Source organism: Mesoplodon densirostris, chromosome 3 (assembly GCF_025265405.1).
Source record: "Mesoplodon densirostris isolate mMesDen1 chromosome 3, mMesDen1 primary haplotype, whole genome shotgun sequence".
Lineage (NCBI taxonomy): Eukaryota > Metazoa > Chordata > Mammalia > Artiodactyla > Ziphiidae > Mesoplodon > Mesoplodon densirostris.
The window spans coordinates 32,551,670-32,573,606 of NC_082663.1; the positions used below are offsets into that span (position 1 = coordinate 32,551,670).

General features: G+C 41.1%; 1 protein-coding gene across 2 annotated transcripts in view; it reads right to left on the minus strand.

Annotated features, from left to right (window-relative positions):
• The window catches only part of LIFR (LIF receptor subunit alpha), an 89,223-nt gene extending 67,593 nt beyond the window's left edge, over positions 1 to 21,630 (minus strand). Inside the window, exon 1 of one of the 2 annotated variants that reach the window (XM_060092822.1) lies at positions 21,360 to 21,630. Coding sequence is in view for 1 of the 2 variants with exons in the window: in XM_060092821.1 (XP_059948804.1) it covers positions 1,684 to 1,703 (20 nt within the window). In the remaining variant the exon portion in view is untranslated. Of the gene's footprint in view, positions 1 to 1,683; positions 1,726 to 21,359 lie in introns of those variants that run through there. The other variant, XM_060092821.1, reaches the window with a different exon arrangement.
• Positions 21,631 to 21,937: the final 307 nt, after the last annotated feature.

Below are 21,937 nucleotides of genomic sequence, written 5' to 3' on the forward strand. Positions count from 1 at the left end.
AATGGAAATCAAAAGAAAGCTAGAGAAGTAATACTCATATCAGATAAAAGAGATTTTAAAATAAAAAATGTTAAAAGAGACAAGGAAGGACACTACATAATGATCAAGGGATCAATCCAAGAAGAAGATATAACAATTATAAATATATATGCACCCAACAAAGGATCACCTCAATACATAAAGCAACTGCTAAGAGCTATACAAGAGGAAATTGACAGAAACACAATAACAGTGGGGGACTTTAATACCTCACTTACACCAATGGACAGATCATCCAAACAGAAAATTAATATGGAAACACAAGCTTTAAATGACACAATAGACCAGATAGATTTAATTGCTATTTATAGGGCATTCCATCCAAAAAGAGCAGATTACACTTTCTTCTCAAGTGCGCATGGAACATTCACCAGGAGAGATCACATCTTTGTTCACAAATCAAGCCTCAGTAAATTTAAGAAAAGTGAAATCATATCAAGCATCTTTTCTGACCACAACGCTATGAGATTAGAAATCAATTACAGGGAAAAAAACATAAAAAACACAAACACATGGAGGCTAAACAATACCTTACTAAATAACCAAGAGATCACTGAAGAAATCAAAGAGGACATCAAAAAATACCTAGAGACAAATGACAATGAAAACACGATGATCCAAAACCTATGGCATGCAGCAAAAGCAGTTCTAAGAGGGAACTTTATAGCAATACAATCCTACCTCAAGAAACAACAAACATCTCAAATAAACAATCTAACCTTACGCCTAAAGGAACTACAGAAAGAAGAACAAACAAAACCCAAAGTTAGCAGAAGGAAAAAACTCATAAAGATCAGAGCAGAAATAAATGAAATAGAAACAAAGAAAACAGTAGCAAAGATCAATAAAACTAAAAGCTGGTTCTTTGAGAAGATAAACAAAATTGATAAACCATTAGCCAGATTCATCAAGAAAAAGAGGGAGAGGACTCAAATCAATAAAATTAGAAATGAAAAAGGAGAAGTTACAACAGACACCATAGAAATACAAAACATCCTAAGAGACTACTACAGGCAACTCTATGCCAATAAAATGGACAACCTGGAAGAAATGGACAAATTCTTAGAAAGGTATAACCTTCCAAGACTGAACCAGGAAGAAATAGAAAATATGAACAGACATATCACAAGTAATGAAATTGAAACTGTGAGTAATAATCTTGCAACAAACAAAAGTCCAGGACCAAATGGCTTCACAGGTGAATTCTATCAAACATTTAGAGAAGAGCTAACACCCATCCTTCTCAAACTCTTCCAAAAAATTGCAGAGGAAGGAACACTCCCAAACTCATTCTATGAGGCCACCATCACTCTGATACCAAAACCAGGCAAAGATACTACAAAAAAAGAAAATTACAGACCAATATCGCTGATGAATATAGATGCAAAAATCCTCAATAAAATACTAGCAAACAGAATCCAACTACACATTAAAAGGATCATACACCATGATCAAGTGGGATTTATCCCAGGGATGCAAGGATTCTTCAATATACGCAAATCAATCAATGTGATACACCATATTAACAAACTGAAGAATAAAAACCATATGATCATCTCAATAGATGCAGAAAAAGCTTTTAACAAAATTCAACACCCATTTATGATAAACACTCTCCAGAAAGTGGGCATAGAGGGAACCTACCTCAACATAATGAAGGCCATATACGACGAACCCACAGCAGACATCATTCTCAATGGTGAAAAACTAAATGCATTTCTTCTACGATCAGGAACAAGACAAGGATGTCCACTCTCACCACTGTTATTCAACATAGTTTTGCAAGTCCTAGCCACGGCAATCAGAGAAGAAAAAGAAATAAAAGGAATACATATTGGAAAAGAAGAAGTAAAACTATCATTGTTTGCAGATGTCATGATACTATACATAGAAAATCCTAAAGATGCCACCAGAACACTACTAGGGTTAATCAATGAATTTGGTAAACTTGCAGGATACAAAATTAATGCTCAGCAATCTCTTGCATTTGTATACACTAATGATGAAAAATCTGAAAGAGATATTAAGGAAACACTCCCACTTACCACTGCAAAAAAAAGAATAAAATACCTCAGAATAAAACTACCTAGGGAGACAAAAGACCTGTATGCAGAAAACTATAAGACACTGATGAAAGAAATTAAAGACGATACCAACATAAGGAGAGATATACCATATTTTTGGATTGGAAGAATCAATATTGTGAAAATGACTATATTACCCAAAGCAATCTACAGATTCAGTGCAATCCCTATCAAATTACTGATGACACTTTTTACAGAACTAGAACAAAAAATCTTAAAATTTGTATGGAGACACAAAAGACACCGAATAGCTAAAGCAGTCTGGAGGGAAAAAAACGGAGCTGGAGTAATCATACTCCATGGTTTCAGACTATACCACAAAGCTACAGTAGTCAAGACAATATGGTACCGGCACAAAAACAGAAACATAGATCAATGGAACAGGATAGAAAGCCCAAAGATAAACCCACGCACCTATGGTCAACTAATCTATGACAAAGGAGACAAGGATATACAATGGAGAAAAGACAGTCTCTTCAATAAGTGGTGCTGGGCAAACTGGAGAACTACATGTAAAAGGATGAAATTAGAATTCTCACTAACACCATACACAAAAATAAACTCAAAATGGATTACAGACCTAAATGTAAGACAGGACACTATAAAACTCTTCGAGGAAAACATAGGAAGAACACTCTTTGATATAAATCACAGCAAGATATTTTTTGATCCACCTCCTAGAGTAATGGAAATAAAAACAAAAATAAACTTACGGGACCTAAGGACACTTCAAAGCTTTTCCACAGCAAAGGAAAGCATAAACAAGACCAAAAGACAACCCTCAGAATGGGAGAAAACATTTACAAATGAATCAATGGACAAAGCATTAATCTCCAAAATATATAAACAGCTCATGCAGCTCAATACTAGAAAAACAAATAACCGAATCCAAAAATGGTCAGAAGACCTAAATAGATATTTCTCCAAAGAAGACATACAGATGGCCAAGAAGTACATGGAAAGCTGCTCAACATCGCTAATTATTAGAGAAATGCAAATCAAAACTCCATGAGATATCACCTCATACCAGTTAGAATGGGCATCATCAGAAAATCTACAAACAACAAACGCTGGAGAGGGTGTGAAGAAGAGGAAGAGGGAACCCTCTTGCACTTGGTGGGAATGTAAATTGATACAGCTACTATGGAGAACAGTATGGAGGTTCCTTAAAAATCTAAAAATAGAATTACCATATGATCCTGCAATCCCACTCCTGGGCATATACCCAGAGAAAACCATAATTCAAAAAGACACATGCACCCAATATTCACTTCAGCACTATTTACAATAGCCAGGAAATGGAAGCAACCTAAATGCCCATCGAAGGACAATTTATAAAATATTCACATGAGAAAGAAGTTTATGGTCAGAAATCATAAAGGACAAAATTGAGAAATCTGACTTAATGAAAGTCAAACAAAAACCTCGCTAGAAAGTAAGAGAACTGGGAAATATATTTGCAGTGTATATAACACGGTTAATATGCACACTGTGACATTTCTTTCTAATTGAGCAGTAAGGAACAGATTAATGCCTAATTAAAAAGGTAGACAAAAGATAGAATAAGCAGTATACAAATAAAGCATTGTAAATCACCAATAAACATGAAAATGTATTTTGATTACATAAGGAAATGAGATTTATGGCTAGCAGTTGGAAGAGATTAAAATTAAAAAAAAAAAAGATAACCCTTGATAGTAGAGAGTATGGGGAAGTGTGGACTGGGGAATGAAGCTGTTCCTGGTTCTTTTTGAAAGTGAGCTTTTATCATGCTTTCTTTCATGTTAAAAATCTTTTGACATGTTTTTGAACAAGAAGGAATGGTCTTCAGGTCGTTTCTTTACTATAATCGTAGAGTGTTTCACCTTTGTGATAGAAGGAAGAAACGAGTTCATTTGTCTGACAGACGCTTATTGACATTTCTTGAAGGCTGTTGAAGTCACTCCTATTATAGCAGAGCTGAGGTGAGACATGAGTGGATAGATGTCCCTCTTTGGTGGGGTGGGGTTTCCAGGGGCCTCTGAAAGATGGGAAGCATTGGCGAGTGGAGACTGTTGGTGGGTGGAAAGAGCCATTCCCTGGAGCTGTGGTTTGAGGAGAGGCCTAAGGCCTGTGGGAGTGAGGAGGTTTGGGGAGTCACTGGTCTTCAGCTGTACTGTGGAGGGCATGGAGGCAGACTGCTGGTGGCCACTGGAAGGGCCTGGTCTACCAGGCAGAGCAGGGAATTGATGCTGGAGCAGCAGGGGCCTTCGAAGGGTTTTAAGCACCTGAGTGATGTGCTCCAATTTGTTATGACATGCTGAAGTTGATAAGGAACAGGCTCTTGAATGAACAGGGAAATCCTCACTGGAATGATGACCAAAACTGACAGAGAGGAATGTCAGGATCCCGAGAAACAAAAAATCTGGATGACAGTGTACAAAAAATTCCTAGGACGTTCAGAAAAACATAAGCTAGATTCTTATAACACAGCAAAGGTTGAATTTCAGTATTATTCTCCTGCATGCACAAGGCAGACTAAAATATGATACTGGAATCCCTAAGCACTTGATCTGTCCTCTAATTTAAATCCCAAACTTTTTTTGTTCATAGTGCCCTTAGTGTTTCATTAATGTTTTTTTGGGTTTTTTTTAATACAGCAGGTTCTCATTAGTTATCCATTTGATACACATCATTGTATATAGGTTATACCTTTCTAAGGTTATACCTTTCTAAGAATTTGTCCATTTCTTCCAGGTTGTCCATTTTATTGGCATAGAGTTGCCTGTAGTAGTCTCTTAGGATGTTTTGTATTTCTATGGTGTCTGTTTTAACTTCTCCTTTTTCATTTCTAATTTTATTGATTTGAGTCCTCTCCCTCTTTTTCCTGATGAGTCTGGCTAATGGTTTATCAATTTTGTTTATCTTCTCAAAGAACCAGCTTTTAGTTTTATTGATCTTTGCTACTGTTTTCTTTGTTTCTATTTCATTTATTTCTGCTCTGATCTTTATGAGTTCTTTCCTTCTGCTAACTTTGGGTTTTGTTTGTTCCTCTTTCTGTAGTTCCTTTAGGCGTAAGGTTAGATTGTTTATTTGAGATGTTTGTTGTTTCTTGAGGTAGGATTATATTGCTATAAACTTCCCTCTTAGAACTGCTTTGGCTGCATGCCATAGGTTTTGGATTATCGTGTTTTCACTGTCATTTGTCTCTAGGTATTTTTTGATGTCCTCTTTGATTTCTTCAGTGATCTCTTGGTTATTTAGTAATGTATTGTTTAGCCTCCATGTGTTTGTGTTTTTTACATATTTTCCCTGTAATTGATTTCTAATCTCGTAGTGTTGTGGTCAGAAAAGATGCTTGATATGATTTCACTTTTCTTAAATTTACTGAGGCTTGATTTGTGAACAAAGATGTGATCTATCCTGGTGAATGTTCCATGCGCACTTGAGAAGAAAGTGTAATATGCTGTTTTTGGATGGAACGTTCTATAAGTATCAATTAAATCTATCTGGTCTATTGTGTCATTTAAAGCTTGTGTTTCCTTATTAATTTTCTGTTTGGATGATCTGTCCATTGGTGTTAGTGAGGTGTTAAAGTCCCCCACTATTATTGCGTTTTTGTAGATTTCCTCTTTTATAGCTATTAGCAGTTGCCTTATTTATTGAGGTGCATGTATGTTGGGTTCATATATAATTGTTATATCTTTTTCTTGGGTTGATCCCCTTATCATTATGTAGTGTCCTTCCTTGTCTCTTGTAACATTCTTTATTTTAAAGTCTATTTTATCTGATATGAGTATTGCTACTCCAGCTTCCTTTTGATTTCCATTTGCATGGAATACCTTTTTCCATCCCCTCACTTTCAGTCTGTATGTGTCCCTAGGTCTGAAGTGGGTGCCTTGTAGACAGCATATATATGGGTCTTCTTTTTGTAACCATTCAGTGAGCCTATGTCTTTTGGTTGGAGCATTTAATCCATTCACATTTAAGGTAATTATCCATATGTATGTTCCTATGACCATTTCCTTAATTGTTCTGGGTTTTTTTTTTGTTTTTTTTTTTGTGGTTCACGGGCCTCTCACTGTTGTGGCCTCTCCCGTTGCGGAGCACAGGCTCTGGACGCGCAGGCTCAGCGGCCATGGCTCACAGGCCCAGCCGCTCCGTGGTATGTGGGATCTCTCCGGACCGGGGCACGAACCCATGTCCCCTGCATTGGCAGGTAGACTCTCAACCACTGCGCCACCAGGGAAGCCCTGGATTTGTTTTTTTGTAGGTCCTGTTTTTCTCTTGTGTTTCCCACTTAGAGACGTTCCTTTAGCATTTGCTGTAGAGCTGGTTTGGTGGTGCTGAATTCTCTTAGCTTTTGCTTGTCTGTAAAACTTTTGATTTCTCCATCGAATCTGAATGAGAAACTTGCCAGGTAGAATAACCTTGGTTGTAAGTTCTTCCCTTTCATCACTTTAAATATGTCATGCCACTTCCTTCTGTCCTGTAGAGTTTCTGCTGAGAAATCAGCTGTTAACCTTATGGGAGTTCCCTTGTATGTTATTTGTTGTTTTTCCCTTGCTGCTTTCAACAATTTTTCTTTGTCTTTAATTTTTGCCAATTTGATTACTATGTGTCTTGGCGTGTTTCTCCTTGGGTTTATCCTGTATGGGACTCTATGCCCTTCCTGGACTTGGGTGGCTGTTTCCTTTCCTATGTTAGGGAAGTTTTCGCCTATCATCTCTTCAAATATTTTCTCCAGTCTTTTCTCTCTCTCTTCTCCTTCTGGGACCTCTATAATTCAAATGTTGTTGTGTTTAACGTTTTCCCAGAGGTCTCTTAGGCTGTCTTCATTTCTTTTCATGTTTCTTTATTCTGTTCTGCAGCAGTGAAGTCCACCATTCTGTCTTCCAGGTCACTTATCTATTCTTCTGTCTCATTTATTCTGCTATTGATTTCTTCTAGTGTATTTTTCATTTCAGTTATTGTATTGTTCATCTGTTTGTTTGTTCTTTAATTCTTCTAGGTCTTTGTTAAACATTTCTTGCATCTTCTCTATCTTTGCCTCCATTCCTTTTCCGAGGTCCTTCTGAATTCTTTTTCTGGAAGGTTGCCTATCTCCACTTCATTTAGTTGTTTTTCTGGCGTTTTATGTTGTTCCTTCACCTGGTACATAGCCCTCTGCCTTTTCATCTCGTCTATCTTTCTGTGAATGTGGTTTCATTTTCACAGGGCTGCAGGACTGTAGTTCTTCTTGCTTCTGCTTTGACAAAATATTTTGATGCTACATATCCATTGAGATATTTCCCAGATTTCTCAAAAAACTCCACATGTGCAAAATAAACTCACCTTCTCTTCCAAACCTGCCCCTTGAGAAGCCCATCTCCATTCATGGCACCGGTCTCTCCTGGGTCACACTCAACTACTCCTCCTTCTCACCCCTCCCACCTACTCACCAGTTCTACCTCCAAAACACACCTTGACTCTCTGCCCTAGAACCTACCCCTACTTCTATTCCCACTGCTCTGGCAGGCCCTCATCAGCATCTCTGGCATAGGTCATTCACATCAGTTCTTAATTCATCCCATGGTCTCCGGCAGGGCCCTCCCACAGTCCATCTCCCACAATGACTCACCTGGCTCTGAGCAGCAGCTCCATCTCAGTCTCATTATTCATCCCAACCCCAGGCCAAATGTCTGGAGGCTGCCACACCCACTGCCCCTCGACTCCCGTCCCTGGGGCAGCTCTGCCTCTTGGCTCTCAAAGACCATCACATCCAGATACTGGTGGTCTCTGCATGTTTCTGCTGCACTGTGGGGAACCTCCACTTTGGTCATTTACCATATCATACCAAGTATTACAAAGATTATTCTTTCCCTCCCTCCCACTCTCATATCCCATTAATTATAAGTTCCCTAACAGCAGAGATTTGTCTTTCCAACATTCCTGCATCTAAGCGGGCTTTACATGCACTACATATTCCAGATTCATTTAGTCAATTAAACAAATCCATCCAAATGACATCTCTGGTAAGGACTTAAAATATTTTGATAACACCCAGTTATTTCTTTACATGCTGAAGAGAAAGTTGAATGCTATGCTTTTGAATGCACCTGTCTGCTACAGATAAATTTATGAATAAAGAACCAATATTGGATCAAATTGCTGGAGGCTTTTTACAAAATAGATGAAGTAAAACTATCCTTAATGCCCTTTCTAAACTCTAAGAGGAAAAAAATTGATAATTATGTAATAGTTTTAAGTTTTTGAAATGCTGGTTTTAGCTAAGTTTACCATAATACAGAATTCATAAATACTACTTTTGAGATACCATGCACTGTTTACGTATTGTTTATTACAGGCAAGGCACTGTTTTAAGTTCTTCAAATGCAATATTGGATTTTAATCCCTATAACGACCCTATGGAGTTCCATATCATTATTGTCCCCCTTTTTATAACACAGAACACGAGGCACAGAGAGGTTTTTGATGCTTGCTTGAGGTCCGGCAGCTAGACAGGGGCCGAACTTGTATTTAAATCCACATCTGGCTATAAATCTCATCTCTAGACTATTACACTAAACTGAAAAACGTGGAGCAGAAAACTCACTGAAGTGGAGTCAGGAATCCAGGGCTCCAGTCTCCATTCCACCACTGACTGGGTGGCAGGCATGAGACCTCGGGCAAATCCCCTCACATCTCTAAAACCATACAGGTATGACCCAGGGCCTACTTGCCCCACTTTAAATGTCATAAGAAATTTATAGCTGTTTTCTTCTCAGGACACCTTGCTTGTCACATCTATGAACTCGGATATCTAGAATGTGAGCAGGAATGCTGCTCCCCCCACCCTGCCCAGCTGAGTGCCATTCCTGACAGAAATACCACTTGCTTTACCAAGCCCTTCCAACCATTAGAGTAGGACAAAGGTCAGGCAGTCGATGTCAGGAAACAAAACAGCAAACAGCTACCATCTTACTGTTCTCCAAACTCAAAGTACACTTCCGATTGGTTAGCTCTTGACTCAGCAGGTGTAAGCCCAGACATCCCTTGAGGGCCAGGCCGATGAAAGGGGTGACGCTGGCCGCAGGAAACACAGTGAGGAGGATGGGAGGGCTGTGGTGGGCGGCCTCCAGCTAGCGCCTAACTCTTGTATTACCACCGGTTAGGAACACGTGCCCAGTGTAGTCACAGACTTTCAAGGTTTTCAAAAACAGCAGAAATGCAGGGGATTTTTTTCTTTAATGTGAAATCACCTTATTTTTAAACGCTGGCAACTAATTCCAATTTTTCAAAAAAAACAGTATGTGGGCCAAACAAAACACATTTGCGGGCCCAATAGAATTCCTGGGGCGCCAGTTAACAACCTGTTTCAAAATGTATGGGCATGAAAAAATTCTTGTCTTGCTGTTGAAATAATCTCAAAATATAAACTGTTTGAAGACATATATTTCAGGGCACAGATATTGACCAAACTGTACCCGAATGTTTTCTTAACATTCTTTAGGGCTGGAATCTGAAAGTTCTGTTCTCCAAAAGAATTCGAATGGCTTTTTCTTTCTTTTTTTAAAAAATAAATTTATTTATTTATTTATTTATTTATTTTTGGCCGCACTGGGTCTTTGTTTCTGCGCGCGGGCTTTCTCTAGTTGCAGCAAGGGGGGCTACTCTTCGTTGCGGTGTGTGGGCTTCTCACTGCGGTGGCTTTTCTTGTTGTGGAGCATGGGCTCTAGGTACACAGGCTTCAGTAGTTGTGGCACACGGGCTCAGTAGTTGTGGCTCGTGGGCTCTAGAGCGCAGGCTCAGTAGTTGTGGCGCAGGGGCTTAGCTGCTCTGCAGCATGTGGGATCTTCCCCGAACAGGGCTCGAACCCGTGTCCCATGCATTGGCAGGCAGATTCTTAACCACTGCGTCACCAGGGAAGCCCCATTGAATGGCCTTTTCTTGATTGGTCATATTATTCAATCCCAGATCTAAAAATCCTAAGCATCATTTTAGAATACAAATGTTTCTCCAAAAAAACAAAAACTAAAATAAAATCTTTAGCATTTGACCAGGGTTACAAGGTCTTCTAAGTATGTGGAAGCACAGCATTCACCTAACGTTCACTTGAGTCTTCTACATAAGATGGAACAGAGAATGAAAAATACAACAGAACCTGAAATAACTATCATTTGTCAAAACTATCTTGGAAATGGGCATCTTATCAAGACAGCAGATTCTACAGACCAGAAACATGTGAGCCTGACGCTGATCCTGGATAAGATTACAGAACACATTAGGAAAGGGACCCTAATCCAATATACCCCAGCCCCACCTCACCCCCAAATTGACAAGGCCAATGAACTGGGAAAGCCAGCATCAGAATCAGACATGAAGTGTCTGGCTTTGAAGAAGACCTTTCCTGACGTCTGAAAGATGTCTATGAGCAAGATGAAGGTTGTATAAAAAAGAATGAAGGGGGCTCTTTCACCACGTGATCAATGCTACTCAAAGGGTGCTAATTAATTGATGATGCCAACCTGGACGAAGATTATGGACAGATGTGACAGAGTTCTGTTTTTCTTAACATTTTCATTAATGAAATGGAGGAAGACACAGGAATCACATTTCTCAAATTTGTGGACCAAAAAATGGGCAAAGTAGCAAATATATTGCACATAATAATGAGGATGCTAACAAATTAATCTAACAAACTAATCCAGTAAGATAAATTTAGCATTGATAGTTTCAGGGTCCCAAATAAAATGGTTATGATGATGACAATAACACACAGAAGATAAACAAATACAGTTTGGAGGAGATATGATTTAACAGCAGCATGTGGGAAAAACACAAAAGACTGGTTAGTGAAATGGGCCAATAATGTAATGTAACTGCCAAAATAACAAGAAGAGGGACAACTCTCTTGTCTCCTCATTTTATCATAATATCTAAAATCCTGTCCTCTGGTGGTATTAAAATTGAGGGATTCATTTTTAGTCTAAAAAATGAGTAAACAGGTAATCTAACATTAAAGTATTATTAATATGAAACATAAGCTATTATTATTGTCTTTATTACTGTCCAAATTATTATAAATTCTTGCTTCAATATAAACCTTACTCAAAGTATTCTTATCCCTTCTCTCCATAGGTGCAACCTGCTCCCTATTGTTTTTCCCCAGCTTTACTGAGGTACAACTGACAAATAAAATTGATTGGATTTGAAGTATACAGCATGATGATTTGACGTGTGTATATGTACGCTGTGAAATGATCACCACAACCAAGTTAATAAGACATCTGTCACCTCACAGCTTTCTTTTCCATGTGTGGTAAAAATGCTTAAGATTTACTCTCATAACAAATTTCAGGTATACAATACCGTATTATTAACTATAGATCCCCGGAATTTATTCATCTTATAGCTCAAAGTTTGTGTCCTCTGACCAATATCTTTAGCTCAAGCGGCTACTTCATTACTCCCACTTCACCTACTCCCTGTTTTATAACCACCCACACTTAGGATCTCTCAAACTTTTAGCAACGTAAGGGTAAGGCATCAGTAGATCTGTGTTTGATAGCTTTAAACACATTGAATGCTTTCTCACCATTTGAGTTTAATCAAAAGCTTTAAGAAAAGGGCATGATGGACTGAGCATAGGAAGAGCAGAGTCATTACTGCTGCACGTGTCATTATTAGGAAATAACGCCTCAACATTATTAGGAAAGTAAAGACAAACTTCCAGGGCCGGGCCTGGCTGGGGCCTTGCTGGGGCTTCTTCCCCTCGGTCTGCACTCCTGCCAGGTTGCTCCCTGGTCTCTGGATTCCCAAGCCTCCATGACACAAGTTGGAGGGCCCCTTCTGAATCGTCGGTCTCACATGCCTGAAATTTTCCATGGCTCTCCCTGGCCTACGGAGAAGGTGCCAGCTGTCAGCATGGCATGAGGCTCTCTGCTGTTCCAAGCTGCCTAACTTCAGTCCCACCTACCTTTGCCCTTGGCCCCACACTGGCTCTGTGCTCGAGTCCCAACAAACGCGGCAGGCTCTGCTGTCCTCTGTGTCACTGACACCTTACCCTCTACCCAGAATGTCCTTCCCACTCCACTCCTCCCTGTCCATTTAACAAACACCAACTCGCCCTTCAAAACTCAGCTCACATCACCTCAAGGTTGCTCCAGATCCAACCTTCCTCTGTGTCTTTCCTTATTGGTCCCCAAAACTGAGACAAATTTCAGTTACCATTCATCTAGACTATCAGTGTTGTCTATCTTGTAGTAGGATTAGGAAGTAAAATATTCCTTATGTTTTTATCAGAAGCATAAAGACAAAAGGCAGATCAGACCCACTCAGCAATGTCTGTGACCTCTTCTGTCCCTGTAAGCATTTGAGTTTTTGATCCCTGCAATACAGCCCATGGAATGCGTGAGTACAGCAATCATAACTTTGACTATTCGTAAGTGAGCTGAAAAGTTCCAAAACAGAGTCACCTGTACTTTTATTGAAGCTTGCATTTGAGAAAGGGTAAGTTGGCTAAACTCTACGTCTACACAACAGCCTAAGGTCTGCAGGTCAACACAGTTTGGTTGCTCTCCCTTTACTATTACATACTCAGTACATCTCAAGAGAGATAAAGGGTATTTCTTTGTGAAAAGAGATCCCCCCACCACCACTAAAAAAAAAAGAAAGCTAATTGCTGGTTCCAGCGGAGGCCAATGGAGTGGAATAGGCCATGGAAAGCAATGGTGTAGATGGAAAAAATGTGAGATAAAGAAAGAATAAAATGTTGGCTTTGCTAGTGGCTCCAACCTGTGACATGACTTCTACATTCTTTCTACACAGGAACAAGAAAAAATGATTTATGAAACTGTCTTCTTTTATTAGGCTGTATCAGGGAAATAAAATACACGGTCAGTATTTGTCATAAAGGTCCCGAGACACTTCTCATGAACACTGAGGGTGTACTTTACATCAAAACATTTACAGCTGCTGCCAAAACTGTCCCTACACAAGGAACAAATTACAAAATTAATGTATTCTTATATACCGTCAAATGGAAACCGTAAACTGCAGGCTTTTTGCCCTCATCCTCAGTGAGACCACGTGCTGGAATATCTCAAATGGGGTATCGATAAATTCTATCCACCCTAAGTGTATTAGTAGGAACCCACAGCAGTAATTTTACACTAGATAATCTCAAAAAGGCATACCCTTCACAGAGGATACACAGTAGCAATTTTAATACTATTAGCCCAGGATATTCTCACAGATATATAATGCAAGTCATGACTAAATCATCAGTAAATGTCAAGGTGAAATAACCTAGTCTGCTCCTCATGTACTTGGTAGAACAAGCAAGAGGCAATGTTTGTGTTCATTGAAAAGTAACATCACAACATACTTTCTTTTAAAATCGAAGGAGAGGAAATGAGGCCCACTTGATTGTCAGCTGCTGTAACACACCTTTTACTGAGTGGGTGTGCCTCCTGGCCCTGAAGTGCTCTGGTCACCTTCCTTGTCATGCGAATAGTGGGGGCGTGTCTGCCCTGCCCACTGCTGCATATCTGATGCCTATCTGATGCCTACCTGCTGTGGGGGGGGGGGGGGAAGGCCCTTAATAGTTGCTGAATGAATGAATCACATTTCATTTTAACAACTCTATAAAAGGAAAAAAGATCGGACCCTGACTTTTGAGAACGTATCATACAGAACTACGGAAACCGATAACAGAAGGAAACAAAGGGAAAAAAAAAGCTTTTGATTCAAAATAAAATTTCTTGGCACTGGAAAGCATTTCAGTTTTAAAGTAAATAATAACTCAACAAAATATTTCTCAGTGACCAGAAGCAGTGAAATATTTTGTCAGAATGTCATGAAGTGCTTCTTACAACAGTTTATATGTTATTCTGCTTAGAAATCCTATATTAGTAGGAATATTGGCCTTAATCATAACAGAATAGTGAGGGAAAGGTTACATTTATCTAACACATATTACTCACAGGCACGATGAGGTGGATACTATTATTCCCTTTTACAGGTAAGAAATCAGACACAGAACTTGTCTAAGTTCTGTGGGTTGCCTAACCAGTAAATGAAAAAAGGAAGCTGCTCTCATTCTCTTTACTACATAATATGCTCCTTATGTTGGAAATACAGGAAAATAAAAATAGTGGTCACCTGTAATTTCAGCACAAGGAGATATTCTCACCTAACACCTGGTGTACAGTCTTCCCGGCATTTTCCTACACAGCAGGTAGAAAACTGCACACTCCTGCTCGCTCGCTCTGCCTTTCTCCAAAAACAAACAAAAAAACCTCAGATCCACTTACACATGCTGTCTTGCAATCTGCTTTTTCAGTTTACAAATTTTGAGTACCTTTCCAAATCAATAAATACTTCTTACCTCACTGTCAATGAAGAAAGGGTTTTTCATTACAAGTATTGATATATAATACCACAATTTATGTAATCCATCTCCCTATTATTGAGCATTTAAGTTGTTTCTAGCTTATAACTATCATAAACAAAGCTACAAAAATCATTTTTGCAAACTAAAGGTTGGGTTTTTGGTGTACTTTTAGTGGAGGTCACCAGAATCTGGAGATGAGTTTCCAAGCTTGGGGGAGCACCCCACTCCTCGCAATTTGAGACACCCCACTATGTGGACTTCCCGCCAAGTGAAGAATCATTGTGCGGGGAGAGAGCTACTGACAGGAATACGGTGCCCACAGGCACCGCGTAGGCGAGGACCACTGCTATAGACTGGTCTCTGTGCACACACTTTATTTTTTTTTCCTTAGTTTAAATTCCTAGTGGTGGAAATGCCTGACTAAGGGACATGGCACATTTTTGAGGCTTTCGGTGAGTAATAAACAAAATTGCCCTCCTGGAAAGTTATAACAATTGAAACACCCACCAGCAGCATTTGAAAGTGACAATCCCCAAAAACCTAATGGTTAGCTAGATTTGTTTGTAAACAACCAAATCCCTATATGGCTCTAAGTTTTAATAATAGTGAAACTATTGATAAAACATATCTAGAAAAATAGCAAACAATTCAGACAACAAATGCTAAATTTTAAAGTACATATGTTTTCAAATACAAAATATAAAACTTAAATGACACCGGATCCCAGCAGACTGAACAGAATGAATATTACAAGATCTAGTGACATCAGGCTCTGAAAATTGCCAAGCTAGTAAGTAAAACACATCTTCATTTGTCCATCTGGCTAATATTAAGCTTAATAGTTTGGGCTTTAATAGCAACATGCTCTATTGTTTAACAAGAAAAGAAACTCATGAAATCATGTATTCTTTCAAATTTTATAAGTATTATCTTATAGCTAATGTGCAATCTTCAGTTCTCAAAATTCTCTTACGTATTCATTTATTCAACAAATATCTGGGCTGGGCACTGTTCTACGGAGACACAGCAACGAACCCCACAAATTTCCTGCTGTTCCAGAGGGGAGCTCAGAACCCTGCAGTTAGGAATCAGCAAATCGTGGTTACAAACACCAGTCTGGAACTACTGGATTATTAGGCAAATTAGAACACCTCTGGGGCTTGGTTTATCAGTAAACTTAAAAAAGTTGACCAGATGATCCGAGGCCCCTTCTGGCCCTTAAATTCTATACTTTCTTTGGTTTTGTCTGAATGCTTAAGCTCCTATTACTCGTAAATGCTTTGCATTTTAAGTTATATACAGGACTATATATAGTCCTTCCTTAGAAATCAGAATGAAGCTCTCAGCCCCTTCCTCCCAAATTTTACATCTACAGTAAAACTTTGGTGATCCAGGTAACTTCAAGGAATGATACAGGATAAGGTTCGTGTTAGATGAAGACTTATGCTCCCAATTTTAACTGTGTGTTTGAAAAGGATCCTGAGATGTTCTTGCCTCCTTCGCTTTTGAACTGCACTATAAATACTACAGCATGAAACATGAAACAGGACCCACTGGTGTGGCGGCAGGTCTCCAAGCCTGGGGCTGGGAAGGCTGGCACCCAGCTTTAAGGTGGCACGCTGGCGGCTGCAGCACTCAGTCGTGATGGTGGAGTCTCACCTCTCTCCAGCTTACCCTCATCCCCAGTTCAAAGGCACATTCTGTCTACAGAATGTCTACAATTCACTGCCCCACCAGCATTTTCAATATGAGAAATGGGAAGCATTACTTCTGCCACCATTTGTTATTTTCCACCACATGTTCCCACCACCACTGTTTCAACTGTCCTCCGATCCAGGGTTTCCTTGGAGAAGCCTGCTCCTGCAAGCAGTGAGAAGAAGGCAAGGGGCCTCAGTATCCCAAGTCACCCTTAGGGAAGAGCCACACACTTTATGGGAGTGTTAGCGCCTTCTTGTGGTCTTCCAGGATACTGCCACTTAATAATACAGATGAAGATTCTCGGCTACAGGCACATACTGATTCCAAGTCTTCCTCTGTACCTGCCCTGCAAACCAGAAGAATGGGAAGAGGCAAGATTTTCTCACCTCTCTGCAAAAGTACATGAAAACTTCACCCACCAGAAGGTTTTCTTCAACTTCCAACATAAAAGCATAAAACAGTATTTGATAAACACAACCTTTGCTCACACGAGCAACAGGAGCAGCAAGGACTGGTAAGGAATGCATGGGTCGCAAATTTTAGGCAATGTAAGACAAATCTGGAACTGCTGCATCTCTGTAGTTCACAAAGGAAAGGTAAAGGTAGCAGTAAAAGTACTTTAACTCAAGCATCTAAGCCTCAATGTACCGGTGACCTATAAAACAGATGCTTATGGGCTTCCGCAATTTGCCTGAAGACCTTTCACTGCAAGGAGAGTGACGAAAATCAAAGGTAACTTGATTTAAGATTTTGGAATCACAGAATCCATCCTTTACAGAGCATGTGCACAGAGCTTAAGAGAGAATGCTGGAAGATAAAATTATCTTACATGGGAACAACTTATTGGGTTCAGGTATCAACCAATTAGGATAGGAAATAAAAAATCAACCCCCCTCATTCTGCAAGATCACAACTCCTGATATCGAACAGGACCTCAAAAGTCACAGTTAAGAAAAAAACAACAGATTCTAATTAGGCATCTACAACAATTGCTTGGCACAAAACTCATTTCCCAAGCTTTCAGTTAATATAAAGGAACATATATTTAGAATGACAAACAGATTAGAAGTTGGGAAGAGGAAATACCACAGTTCCTGATACTCCCTAAAATAGAACACACACACATTCTTCCTGTGAGAATAAAAGTACCTGCATAAAATACATACATTTTATGTGCTCATTAGTCGGTCATCTGCCCAAAAGGGTTCAAACATTCACTATACCAAAAAAGGCATCTCTGAAATTTTTACCCTTAGGCAAATGGCTAATCCACGAAAATCAAAGATGGAACTTCTAACTAAATTACTCAGAAATCACTATAATGTCCTGGAAAATTAGGCATGCTTTTAAGGCTTCATACTCTAATTTCAGGGAATAGAAATCAAATGCAACTGACTTAAAGCAACAATTTGAGAGGATGTGTTAACAGTAGACCAGATTTGGTAATGTCAAGGGCCAGAGCCAAGATGGAAAACTCAACTAAAAGACTCCCAAATCTAGGTATTTTGACCAAAACCAGGCAAGATTATTTCTTAAACTCTCTAATTATTCATTAATTCTATAAATATTCACAGCCCATTCTGACCAAGGCTGTTCCTGGCACGGGGGAAGCAATGAGGAACAAGTAGATCCGTGCCTGCCCTCCTGGAGCTTCCAGCAGGTGGAGGAACTCCACCACCCAAGGTCTCCTTCCCACTTCTATAAATGTGCCTTGACATATGCAAATACACAGGACACTAATCCCAGTGCCTGCTCTCTCCTGCCAGCCACTTTTTCATCATAAATACCAGCCACACAGGCGGCCCTCTGTTCCTCTGGCGTGCAAGGCTCAGCCCCACTGCAGGGCCTTTGCATGTGCTGTTCCCTCTGCCTGAGTCACCATTCTCCAAAAACACACTCAACTCTCAGTTCAAATCTCTCCACCTCAGAGAGGCTTCCAGGGCCACTCAGTCTAAAACAGCAGCCCCTACCCTGCCCCTGTTTGCCACAGCAAACCTATTTTATCACTTGTCTAGCACTTATCACTCTCTGATATTACTGCCTTTATTGCATCTCTGCTTTTTATCCACCTCCCTCACTAAGATGTGAACTCATTAGAAGGGGATCTGTCTGTCCTGTGCACTGCTATATTCTTAGTTGCTAAAAAGTTGCCTGGGATATAACAGATGCAATATTAGCAGTTTTGTAGCACAACGACAGGTACTGAATAACAAAGGAAAAAGAAAACACCTTAAATGTGAAAAGATTTGTTTGGTCAGTTAAAAAAAAAGATTATTACAGTACAGTTTCTTACATTAGTCCTAAAATCATTCTCAGAAATAAGCATAATGGAAATATAAAGCTTAACACTGGCTAATACTCAAATTATATACTGTATTTGGTTCAAGTGCTAGCTGGCATTAGTCTTACTTTTACAATTTACTCTGTTTTAAAAGCACTCTAAGAGACCTCAAATTTTAATTTAAAAGGGCCAAATACTTTCTAAAAGCATACTCCCTCTTAAAAGTTATGAATAACCTTCTCCCAAAGTGTACAATTTATAACTATACTATAGCAACATTAAAATATGAGATACTGGTGATAATCTACAGAAGGCAGGGATGTTAGTGCCTAATGGCAAACAAGTTTTACAACTGATAAACTGCCTTTATCTTCAACTTAATCAAAGGTACGAGCCTCTTCTCCATGTTCAAAATTTTCAAACTCTTAAGAATTTTTCTTACAGATTATTCTTTTTTTTTTTTTTTTTTTTGCGGTACACGGGCCTCTAACTGTTGTGGCCTCTCCCATTGCGGAGCACAGGCCCAGCGGCCATGGCTCACGGGCCCAGCCGCTCCGCGGCACGTGGGATCTTCCCGGACCGGGGCACGAACCCGCGTCCCCTGCATCGGCAGGGGGACTCTCAACCACTGCGCCACCAGGGAAGCCCTCTTACAGATTATTCTTAACAATTTATATCTATTCTTTTATTTCTTTTGTTGAAACAAAGAGCTAAGGTGTTAATCAAGGAATATGACCTTAGTAACTGGCCTTGATGTCTCATGCTTCACCACAAAGACACCAAAGATCCTTATGGATTGCTTTGAAATTATATAAAAGGAAAGGGTGTACATTGGAGAGAAGGGGCATTTATTTCCTGGACATGATGCAAAGGAGTAAGTCACTACTGCCTTTGGCCCTTTGGGAATAACTGAAATCCACTTACAAACCTCAAAAACTAATGTTTTACAATAATTCTAGAGCAAAATAGTAGAAACAACCTACCGCAATGAAGAAGAAGTTAAATAAATTACGGTTCATCCTTAATGGTACTCAGCAGCTGTTAGAGAATGAGACAGCTCTTAGGTACTGATGTAGAGACTGCCAAGATTTAGTACTCCGCGGGGAGGGGAGGGCAGGGAGCTGGTGCAGTACAGAGTATACAATGCGTCCTCATTTGTGGAAACACAAATAAAAAGAACACATACAAAATGTTTACACTAGCATAGGCTTTATCTGGAAAGATATACACAGGAGTTAGTAACCCTGGGTCCTGGGGAGAACAGGGTGCAGTGAGGTCTGGCGGCGGGGGGAGGGAGGTATACTTTCCACTCTATAGCTTTTTATACATCCTGAATCTTCTACAGCGTGCATAGGTTGCCTGCCCCACAAATTAACATGATAAATCTTAATGTTATAATAAGTTATACTATTGCCAACATATTATTCAGTGAGGACCATCAATAAGCAAAAGCTTTCAAAAATCACAAAAGTTTGTTCTCTTCAACAGCGAAGTTCCTGATCCTTATTTCCCAGAAAAGAACCCCAGTCTCCACTAACTAGAGAGAAGCACTTGTGATCTCACCTATTACAAAGCAAATAAGCCTCAATTCAACCCTTGGAAGGGAAATCTAAATCGAGCTTGTACCTACCTAATGAAGCCTCCAAATCAACAGTTTCCCCTTGGCTCTAAAACAGAAAGTCAACGTAAGAAACAAGTAAGAGGACAGTGTTTTTAAAAACACACACGCTATACTTAGGTTTCCTTTCCCCTGCCAGGCTTAGACAAGGAACCCTCCGATACTAGTGAAATGTGAGTTCAGATCTGTGGCAAAATCAGCATTTAAGGGAAGGGGCAAGCATCATTTGCACTAAACGAACGCTTTAATTTTTCTCTTCTGGGGAGGGGAATTTGCTTTAAATTTAATTTAAGAATCATTTTTGGACCCCTGACTAAATGATACTACTAAGTCACTTAATTTTAATCCAAGCAAATTTCTTTTAATTAAAGACAAATCTGAAAGTGAAAACGAACAAATCAGAAGGCAAACTTTAAACTGAAACCTTTCTGTTGAAGAATGTATCTTAAAAGAACACATTAAAAAATGCAAAAAATTCATTTCCATACAAACGCCATTCAGTATCAGTATATATGCTATATCAATATTTGACTGCAGTAACACACCCATACAAAAAGGAGCACACAGGTACCCAACCGCAAATAAAACACCTCATATTTTTGGTAGCCAAAGGTGGGGACGCGGACGGTGGAGGCCAGAATCATGTTATTCAAGGCGTAAATTCACAGCATTTGAAGCACAGTTTTCTGTCAGACACAACTCAGGATTCCTGCTCTGTCTTTTGAAATGACGCATTAAAAGTGTCATCTTTTACGAAGCCTAACTTTGATCGCCAACTCTTTAACTGGTTTTCATCAGTATAGCGCCTTCGGATACAAGCACATAAAATACAGGTGAATCAAATACACCATGAATACGGAAGGGACAGAGAACTAGTTTAATGAAAAGTTGAGGCACGGGGTCACGAAATCACTTGGTTGATTACATCCCTTAACAAAAATAAAAATTCAAGCTCGTTCCCATCCCCCAGGTAGCCTGTGGCCTCAGAACTCGCTGCCCTACGTGGGGCAGAAGTTCGCAGCCGGGGAGTCGGCGTCCTCTGGGAGCCGAGGGTGGCCCAAGGGTGCTTGGAGAGCGGCGCGACCTGGCGCGCCCCACCCCCCGCTCCCGGTCACTCCTCTCGGACGCTCCCCGACACCCGGGCCGAAGCCGGCCGGAGCGCTGCCCCCCGCCCCCCGCGGGCCGCCGGGCGCTCGCGGCGACGCGCCCACGGGACTGGGCTCCAGGCTCTGCGGCTCCCACTCCCCGCGCCTCGCGCCGCGCCCACCCGCTCCCCGTACTCACAAGCCGCTCCCGCGCCGCTATCTCGCCATCCCCGGCCGTCAGCTTGGCCGCCTCGGCCGCCGCCCGGGGGCTGCCAGGAGTCCGCAGTAGCGCGGGGGCTGGAGGCGTAGAGGAGGGGGGCCGGGCACAACCCGCCGCCTCCACCGCCGCCGTCTTGCCTCCCCGGTCCCAGCGCTGGGCTGCTCCAGGCGGCCACGGGCGAGGGTCGGCCCGCTGCCCTCCGCGAGTCTCGGGAGCCGCCGCCGCCGCCAGAGCCGCGCGGAGGCAACAGTAACGGCCACGGCCAGAGGCGAGACGCTCCAGCGGGGACTGCGGCGCGCGGGGGCGGTGCCTGCACGCCGCTCGGCGGGGGGCGCTGCTGTCCCGGCCCCGCCCCCGGCTCCGGCCCCGCCCCGCCGCCCGCGCGCCCCCGCCGGAAGCCTCCCGCGCGCCCCCGTCGCCGCCCCCCGCGGCGGGGCCGCGCGCGTCCGGCGCTCGCCGCGGGGCCGCCCCTGGGAGCAGGAGGGGAGCGGCAGCGCGCGGGGGCCGAGCACCGAGGGAGGTGCTTCCGCGGAGAGTCCAGTCGCGAGGCCAATCTC